This window comes from Chenopodium album, chromosome 27, assembly GCF_948465745.1.
Source record: "Chenopodium album chromosome 27, dcCheAlbu1.1, whole genome shotgun sequence".
Lineage (NCBI taxonomy): Eukaryota > Viridiplantae > Streptophyta > Magnoliopsida > Caryophyllales > Amaranthaceae > Chenopodium > Chenopodium album.
In genome coordinates this window covers 33,461,609-33,470,916 of record NC_137860.1, presented here as the reverse complement: position 1 = coordinate 33,470,916, position 9,308 = coordinate 33,461,609, and the positions used below count along the sequence as shown (strand labels likewise).

The 9,308-nt window shown below is 33.0% G+C and overlaps 2 protein-coding genes across 3 annotated transcripts; one reads left to right on the top strand and one right to left on the bottom strand.

The window, feature by feature from the left end:
- Positions 1-805: 805 nt before the first annotated feature.
- LOC145621123 (uncharacterized) lies at positions 806-4,716 on the top strand. Of its 2 annotated transcripts, none has more exons than XM_081675854.1 (7): positions 806-941; positions 1,782-1,972; positions 2,610-2,750; positions 3,230-3,338; positions 3,423-3,484; positions 3,961-4,064; positions 4,383-4,716. In XM_081675854.1, the coding sequence occupies exons 2-7, from the start codon at positions 1,880-1,882 to the stop codon at positions 4,474-4,476; spliced, it is 603 nt and encodes a 200-aa protein (XP_081531980.1). In that variant the 5' UTR covers positions 806-941; positions 1,782-1,879; the 3' UTR covers positions 4,477-4,716. The 2 variants fall into 2 exon arrangements, with proteins under 2 accessions (XP_081531980.1, XP_081531981.1); XM_081675855.1 differs by having other exon boundaries at positions 812-941; positions 1,837-1,972.
- A 327-nt stretch (positions 4,717-5,043) lies between these two features.
- Positions 5,044-9,097, bottom strand: LOC145621244 (tobamovirus multiplication protein 1-like). Its single transcript, XM_081675983.1, has 11 exons — positions 8,784-9,097; positions 7,194-7,284; positions 7,049-7,101; positions 6,861-6,953; positions 6,700-6,771; positions 6,490-6,562; positions 6,086-6,131; positions 5,914-5,977; positions 5,751-5,804; positions 5,568-5,645; positions 5,044-5,453 (listed from the first exon to the last, which is right to left on the bottom strand). The coding sequence occupies exons 1-11, from the start codon at positions 8,961-8,963 to the stop codon at positions 5,361-5,363; spliced, it is 897 nt and encodes a 298-aa protein (XP_081532109.1). The 5' UTR covers positions 8,964-9,097; the 3' UTR covers positions 5,044-5,360.
- Between the last annotated feature and the right edge of the window lie 211 nt (positions 9,098-9,308).

Sequence of the window (9,308 nt, the reverse complement as noted above, 5' to 3'; positions counted from 1 at the left end):
TGTCTTTACTTTAAAGTCAAATCATAAACCATGCCAAACATCCTAAAATTTATTATATACACCGGGATGTATAGTACACCCAACTAATCCGATGCTAGCGTTTGCTCTTCATTTGATGATTAAATACAAAACAATCACCAAATGAGAGAAAAATACCCATGGATGTACGGTATACCCAAGTGTATAACAAGCTCTCCAAGTATCCGTATTTGTATTATTGTACAAAAGTTATTACTGCTAAAATTTGATATTGTTTTTTTTTTTTTCTTCTTGATATTACATTATCAAATGGGATAAATTTTTTTTTTTTTTTCCCTTTAACATGTTAAATGTACATGTAAGAGACGTAACACAGAATATATACTCGTAACATGTAATTATCATTGAACAACAAATAATATTTTATAATTTCTCCATATAACAAAATTCTCCATTTAATATTGTTTTCATTAGTTGTGTTCCACATTACCTAGACATGTTTGCTATTGAAAAAACTTTAAGTACTGAGCCCTTGTTCTCTTCAGCTTAAATTAAATACTGTATTAAAATAAGTTAAGTTTCAATAAACATAACTTTAGGTAGGACATATTCTCTTCAACTTATAAATTTCATATCTAAAGTGTTCAACGATTGGTATAAACAACATTTCCTACAAAATTACAATGTGCATTATACTGTACTATTTTTTGCTTCATAATAAAGGGGTTGTTAAACGGTACTATAAGTGTAAACTGGATAAAAAAAGAAGGCTTTACATTTTTTTTTTTGTAGGAAAATACAATCGTATTTGATACTCTGTATTTCGTTTTTTTATTTATCGAAAAAATAAAATAAATAAATATACGGACGAATTAGTACATGAGTGTTTCATTTCAGTAGCATCAGTATAATTTCTGTTTAGGGTCTTTGTGCAATCAGGCCGACGAATTCTCAGTTCACAGGTATTTATCTTTTTCCTATCTCTCAGATCGTATATGATTTTGTCATTCGATTTTGGTTTATTGTAGATTCATTGCTGCGATTTTCATTTTCATGATTTCTTAGCTTTGTTACATTATCGTTGTCGTCCAAGATTTTAGGCACAAAATTTTTCGATTGAAACTCGGATCTGATAATCGAAATGTATGATTTTGCTTTGATTTTATGATTTGAACTCGAATTGTTAACTTTCGATCTTCATCATATTGTTAGATTATTATTTGATCAGAAGAATTAGCTAAATTGTTGATGTATATGGGTTTTTTTTCGAAATTTGTTGATGTGTGGAGGTGTCAATTATACTCTATGATGATACATGTAGTGAAATTGGTGCTTTAATTATATAATTTGATGTTTATTAAATACATCAAATTATGGGATTAAGGCTTTGATTGATTAGATACAAATTGAGAAGAAAATTATGGTTGGTTAATTTTGGAGAGCACCAAATCACATTGTTGAAGCTTGTGGTTTTGGCTTTCAGTGCAAATTACTCATTTTTTAGTACAATGTCTCTGTTGTTTGTTTATTTGTGTATCCGTATGTTTGTTGTTGAATAGTGATTGTATATTTGTATGATGGTAATTTCGGTTTTTCTTGAGTTCAAATCGCGCTTCAGTTTATTCACAGAAAGCTTTTAACTCATAAATACTTCTAGAAACAAGAGTTGATTCTAAATGGGTAAATGTGTATCATACTAGTGTGCTTGTGTGGTTTGTCTTCCTATAGTCTTTTCTTGTTTTGGAAATTCTTTGTTTTCCAATCAATTTATTTGAAGTTTTCACTTTGTTTTGTGTATTTAGGCCATGAGTGTAGAAGAACATGGTGGATATTAACACTTTCTCGAACTCTTACTAGTGTAAGAGAATTTGCAAGCTAATCATCAAATAAGGCAGCAAGGATGTTCTCTCTTATGTATGGGTTCTGGAAGTACATGTTCAGCAAGACAGAATTTCATGTTCTTATTCTCGGTATTGACAAGGCTGGAAAAACGGTAATGATTGTCCCATTCTGCCAGATTTTAACTGTTAATTTTTTTTTTCAATTTTTGAATTTGATTGAGGACCACAATAAAATTTTGATCATAACAGTAATTATTGTGTGCTTCCTTTGTAAAAAACATTGCTTCATGTAGTTTTGATCATCTCTAGGTGTTGGTTATCTAGTTGAGCTATTGGTTCACTAGTGTTATTGCTTAAAATTTGCTGGCAGCATCCTTTTTTTTTTTTTTTTTTTTAAAACCTTTTGTCTTTATCTATGGACAATTACTCTTTCTCTTAAAAAGCCGAAAATCTTGTTCTCCAACCCAAAGACCCTTTGCCCACATTCTTAGTCCAGTATAAAGGTTGACAACATGGTATTGAACCACAAAGTCATGGCTGGAAGGGTAGAATAAGTGGATTGGGGGCTTGGGGCTTCCACTTGACTCCAAATCTTGTACATATTATATGTTTATTGTTTTTGGTGTTACTTTACTTGCTATAATATTCTCATATTTTTCTCATTTCCAGTTACTTTATATATTTTCCAAATAATCTTTATTGATTAAATATATACTTTGTATAATCAAATGCAATCAAAGATCTTCTCATAAGCTCATAACAGTAACAAATGCCAACAATATATTGCAGACTTTACTGGAAAAGTTGAAAGAACTATACTTAAACTTGGAAGGCCTTCCACCTGATCGAATTGTTCCAACTGTGGGGCTCAATATTGGTCGTATTGAAGTTGGAAATGCTAAACTTGTGTTCTGGGACTTGGGTGGCCAGGTATGTAGATCAGCTCATGCCCAGTACTTCACTAGGCATTTTGTTCAAGTAATTGTACTTCACTAGGCATTTTGTTCAAGTAATATTTTACTTATCTGTCTAACATCATAGCAAAAGGCAAAATGCTAACTTGAGGTATCATTTTATTGCTTTGTATCCCCAAAATGGCCAAAAGTTGCTCTAAAGTCCTCCTATATAATCAACCATGCTGAATTTTGTCTTAAGTGAGCTTGCTTCACAAAAGTTTGGTCCTTCATGAACTTTGATACAAGTTATCTAATGACCTACACATATGTGTTAGCTAAAGTGATGATATGATGGAGATTTGCCTCATTGCCCTTTAATCATCTATAACCATGTTGTACAGGATCTTTATTCAACTACCCCCCACCCCCCAAAATTTTTTTTTTCCTTGAAAGGCTTTGAGGAGCTTGTTAGCATAATCTTAGGTTTTATGGGGATTTCTCTTGTTATGGCAGCCTGGCCTCCGTTCAATATGGGAAAAATATTATGAAGAAGCCCATGCTGTCATTTATATTGTTGATGCAAATGCTCCGACTCGTTTTGAAGATTCTAAATCTGCACTAGGTAATTTTTTTTGTATGATATTAGGTCTAATTTGTTTGAATGCCAAATTAAATCATGCCCGTTGACGATTTAATTATCTTGCAGAAAAGGTACTTCGTCACCAGGATTTGCAAGGTGCTCCCCTTTTGATATTAGCTAACAAACAGGTATATATGGACTTTCTGTTTTGCTCTCCAATTTTTTTTGAGGGGAGCTGTAGATTCTTTTTTTTTTTTCTTTTTTTTAATTTTTTATATGGGGAGGAATATAATTGAGTTTTCTATGCTTTCATGCATCAAACATTAGCTCTTTTGCCATTGTGGGGTGTCACCCCTCTTTTTATGTCATACATTTTCTTTTTTTTTTTTTTTTTTTTTTTTTTTCTTCCTTTTTTTTTCTATAATGGGTCTCACCTCTCACGTTCCCTTGTTTTTCTTAAGTTCCTCTGATGTCTATATCCACACACACACACACACACACCCCCAAGGCAGCTAAACAGCTGTCATTTACGTTAAAGAATAGGGTCTTTGAGGATACAGAGGCCATGTTGGGAGATTAGAGGATGATTTTTGCTTCTATACCCTGTGTGTTTGATATCCCAAATATACTTGTATAAGACTTTTCATCTTTCTCTTTCCAACAGGATCTTGCTTCAGCAGTTTCAGCTGAAGAAGTAGCTCGTTATCTGGATCTGAAAAAGCTGGATGAAAGGCTCTATATGTTTGAAGCTGTCTCAGGATTTGATGGGTAAATTCCAGTTCTAACACCTTCTTTTCCTAAGCATTTGATGTTATAGTTGATGTTTCAGGTCCTTCCATCCCTTTTTAATTACAGATGATGGAATCACACTTTACCTACTCTTCTGTTTGAGTTTCTATATTGGTTGAGTGTTTTTCCTTATTGAAAGGACTCAATTTCCTTTCTTTCTTCCATCCTTTGCGTGTTTAATATTTGGGTTATTCAGAATACCCTCAGGGATTTCCTTTTCTGTCTAAATTATGGATTATTGCCTGTATGTCTGTAAGGAACTAACACAACACATTTGGGGTGTGTCTCTGTTTGCAGTAGAGGGATCAAGGGAAGTGTAGATTGGCTTGTTGATGCTATGGAAAGAAGTAAAAGATCTGAAATGCTGCGAAGCCGTACACCTGCTGCTTGAAACTGTATTGATTTGTTATTAATTGCATCATTCAACCTTGTACATACCTCACAAGTCACAACCATATTTCTGGGTCGTCAATTATTAGTTTGTAGTTTCACCAAGGATACTCTGATTTCTTTTTTGACTGATTTTCGATTTGCTTTTCTCCTTAGGAGCCCTGAATTAGTCCTGTTGCTGAATATTATATGAAATTTGGAATTTATGATACTGTAGAAACAATCAATTGGTATTTAATCATTTTAGCTTCTTATATGAAACCTTCATTTATCTTTTTCCTCTTAAATGTAGTACGTAGTAGTAGAATAAAAAGGAATGAACCATGGAGTATAATCCTATTTGAGAGGAAAAAAAGTTCATTAAACAACAAGAATTATCGCGAATATTTTTCTGGCATATAGTCTGAAGATATTACTTCTCCAGAATCCTGTTGGTTGAATGATAGGTTCCATCCCGATGACTGATTGTGTGTTTCAAACTTAAGCATTGATTCCATGTCAAGATTTTTGAGAATTGTGTCTATTTTCTTTAAGCCATTTCAAGTGAAAATTTTATACAATTCGAACGGAAGTCTCTAAACTTAATACATGCATTTATCAATATACAGACTTTCAAATCAAATCAAGTATTTATTTGCAAATTATCTAAACTAAATATGCAAGTATGTTTCAAATTTCTCATTTTCTAAGTGAGCAAAATTTATTTAACAAAGCATATTCTGCTGCCATTGTCCATTGCCAAGCCAGGGTATCTCTACGAAATACTATTTGTAAATCACAGAGGACAATAAAAAGCAAAATTAGACTCTGTGACTGTCCAATGGCTTCTGCATCTTGTCACCGACTTGATAACCCCAATCATCAGGCCAAAATTAGAGGATCGCTTCATTGGATGGCTTGATACTGATCCGAAACGCGTCTTGAAGGTAGCCTTCGAAGAACGAAGAGCACTAGAGCAGAAGGAACAATCTCAACCACCTAAAAGTGATCAAGTCAGGGGATAGCACCAAGGATTACAGCCACACAGTATAATTGGTATAGCATCCTACCAATAATATTAATCTCATCAATGCTGGAAGTTTAACTACCTACCATGTAATAAAGAAGATTTCCTAAAGGATGATCGACGACATCAACATCAACATCATCATCAAACGCAGAAACAGCAGCCTAAAAGTACAATACAATTCATTGATTAGCTTGGTAGATGACCTAGGGTACTAAATTATAACAGCAAATAAAAGTTCTTAAGCAAGTTGAAAGTTGGACACTCACCACTATGCATTTAACTAAGAAACATGTAAAGCATATCGAAGTTATTACTCCAACCTGCAGCCATCAAGCTCAAAAGTTCAACTAAATTGAGAAGTTTGCTACTTCAGCAAATATTTTACTGAACCTATGATTAAAGTAAAGATAAGTGGGTTAAAAATATTACTTCATAGATCTTCTTTTGACGGCCTACAGATTCAATAGGAAATCGCTTCAGCATAAAGAACAACCTGTAAATTGATTATCAACCAGTATATATATTAATGGGACGGAAGTAAACAGTTCTCAAAACAGATTGAAAATTCACTGCATTCAAATGGTCCAAAATCGATCAATACCTTCCACCGTATACCAAGAATCCAGAAGCTGCACTAAATGAAATAACTGCAATAACAAACTACAATACGTTACAGGAAGCTGGAGTGTTTTTATCAATAGCAGCAATGAAGCAACACAGAGAACTACATAACGTATATGTATGCCAACAGTGGAATCTATATCATCGTGGTCCTATCATTCCAACTTCCATTACATGAAGTCTGTACTCCGTATGAAATATTAACAGTCAGATTTATATAATTTTTTTTCTTTAATATCTATAATAAGATGCGATTCCAACAGGAAAACCTTTCCTAAACTACTACCAAATGTTCTCAGAATCAATTATGCTAGTATTTTAATGAAACTGTCTAAAAGTTAGGTGTAACAAACAACTAGAAACCTCAGCTCTCAAGTTCATTACCTGATAAAAAGAGTTTTGCCACCTGAAGAGCTGCATGACTTTTGACGAACCTCATGCAAATCCATATAATTATCTGACGAGAATGCACAGGAAATATAAACCAAAAGAACTATCAACAATGATCATGAAAGTTGCTATATACTCCGTATTACTTCGTATTATATATTAGAGAAAGACAGGAGAATTGCTCAATCAATAGAATGTGATCACCTGAACGAAATAAACTATCCCATTTACAGCATAATATGCCGGTCTAAGTCTGTCAGAGGGTAGGGATCTTGCCTGCACAGGTGATATTCACATAAATCATAAATTATAGGGTAAATAAGGTAAGCAATTCAGATCAACTGAGAGAATCTAAAGAACGGAACCTGGTGATAAATCTCTGCCCAAAACAACACGAGCAATGTGTAAGTGGAAAAGAAGAGAAGTCCCGGGAAATCAAGTAGCACCAGTTCAAGAGTCTACAGCAGAAAATAAACAAGATATATATGGAAAGATTAAATGTGTGCATAATAATCATAGGAGAAAAATGCTTATTTAGAGGAATCTAACTTACACGCGGCCTGATCTGAAACACTTTTTTGTACAATCCAAAAAGAATGGCTCTCACTGTCCAAAGTTAACTCAAAAGTTTAGTTATTTGATACGAGATATGATACAGTGAAAGATACAAAAGACGCAGATAGTAATGCTATGCTTACATCCATTTACAATGAAATTCATCAAGTGAAAGGCCTTTTGTGTCGTCCATCCATATTCTGGTACTCGCATTTGTATTCGGACAAGTTGCACCTATAAAAGTTTGAAAAGAAAGGAAACACGAGAATTCAAAACTTCATTCATTGAGGTCATGCTATGCATATACTGACACAATTCAACATCATCGATCAGACTATATGAACAGATTGATGGAGCACTAGCCTAAACTTTCTCGGTAAAACTTGCACAAAAATAGGGGAATCATCAATTACCATTATCAAATCGCTTCACTAAGCATCACATAATCCTAACGCATCATAACTTAAGTATTTAACATGACTTTACTACTTGAAAAGCCTTTGTAACTGTTGATTGTTTACTACATCTAGCTATCACCAAGTTAGTAACAGCAAGCTCAAATGAACAAGCATATATAAGACGGAACAACAGACAGTGGAGCATAACTCGAGTTCGTTACAACTACTTACAAGGTTCGCAGACTTTGCACAGCCAGCAAGTGGTTATTGTAATCTAAAATTAGTAGATATAGCATTAATTTAGCTTTTCCTCTTTAATTTAAGAAAACTAATACGAAGTACACAATGTAGCCCCTCAAACCGAACAAGCTAAGGTTTGAGTTCATGACATCTACCACTCCACCTTGCTCATCCATTCCAAATGGTGATGGCATAGGAAATGTGACAATTTTTTCTTGGATATATTCTAAAACTAAAATACCTCTTCGGTTTTTTTTAATTTGACAAATTTGATTTTCACATTCGAATACTTAAAATATGAAAATTGATATTTTGAAAATACACAACGATGACAAGGTTTTCCTTTGAATATATGATGGCCCAAATAAAGTTTGTAAACAATGCAAAAGTTAAAACGTGGCAATTTTTTTTTTAAAAAAACGAAGTAAGTATATGTATGTGTTTAATATGCGTTGCATCATACTTTATCATATCACCACTTAAGCACAGTTTGAAAAATTCCAAATAATGCAATTGCCTTGGACTTTGACACCTTTGGATTTCTTTTGTGTAGACTAAGCTATTCATTCAAGTGGTAATTATTTGGAACCCTTAATTTCATCTTATCACCTTTAATGAGGTATCAAACTATTTACTGTCCCTTTAAATTAGTATGAAATTAATGAGTGGAATATAAACTATAGATAGACAAATATGCATTCACTTTACCAAATAAAAAAGGGTGACAAAAGCTAGACAAATCAAAGCATAAAAGGAAATCATTTAACGTGGGACTAAGGCTCTTTAATTTAATTCTCTTTAAATCAAAGTTAATGTCACATTACTCACATATCAATCAATTTCAATAACTTACATAGATGAATCGATAACATATTCATACGTGTGAAATTGATCAATTTTGAACAATAACATTATTTAAAACATTTCTCATAGTAACACAATATATAGTATTCATACGCGTGAAATTGGTCAATCTGTCGACATCTCCGTCTATCCTAAATGGGGGCGGTCGCGGTCGTGGTCAGCCGGTCACTACGCATACAAATGAATTAAAAAAAAAGAGGCAAAAAAGAAGAAAAAGAGAAAAGGGCATACCAAAGCAATGATGGCAACCAAAGCAAAAGAAGCACAAAGTGTATAATAATAAACATCTTTGTTAGGATTCTTATTAAGACCATCTTCCATCATCATCATCATCATATTATTCAATAAATCACTCGCTAATAAATAATTATCACTTCCTTCTATTGCCATCAAACCCTTTGTTCGTCGCATAATTTGAAGCTTCTTGTATAATTATATGATTAAGATTTCCTTTTTATTTTTATAAACTTTGGGATTGAAAAAAAACAACAAAAATAAAAATGTATGAGATAGGAATATGAGATTTGTCTTAGTTAGAAAGTTGAGAAGATCGGGGGAAAAGAAAGAAACGTTAAAAGTATTGAAAAAAATAAAAATTACAACATTTACACGTGATGTTTTTTAAGGTAGGACACGTCTATGGTTGGCTATCCACGTGTCATCGGTAAAGATCACCTTCACTTTACTAACTAGATTTATTTATTTTTTTATTATATTTTATTTTTACGGAGTATATATATTTTCCTTTAATTAACA

Coding starts and splice junctions, on each gene's coding strand:
- LOC145621123 (XM_081675854.1), top strand. CDS start 1,880: ATGTTCTCTCTTATGTATGGGTTCTGGAAGTACATGTTCAGCAAGACA. Junction 3,485..3,960: donor TGATATTAGCTAACAAACAG/GTATATATGGAC, acceptor TCTTTCCAACAG/GATCTTGCTTCAGCAGTTTC. Junction 4,065..4,382: donor GCTGTCTCAGGATTTGATGG/GTAAATTCCAGT, acceptor CTCTGTTTGCAG/TAGAGGGATCAAGGGAAGTG.
- LOC145621244 (XM_081675983.1), bottom strand. CDS start 8,963: ATGCGACGAACAAAGGGTTTGATGGCAATAGAAGGAAGTGATAATTAT. Junction 7,102..7,193: donor GAATTTCATTGTAAATGGAT/GTAAGCATAGCA, acceptor AACTTTGGACAG/TGAGAGCCATTCTTTTTGGA. Junction 6,132..6,489: donor GGCAAAACTCTTTTTATCAG/GTAATGAACTTG, acceptor TTGTTATTGCAG/TTATTTCATTTAGTGCAGCT.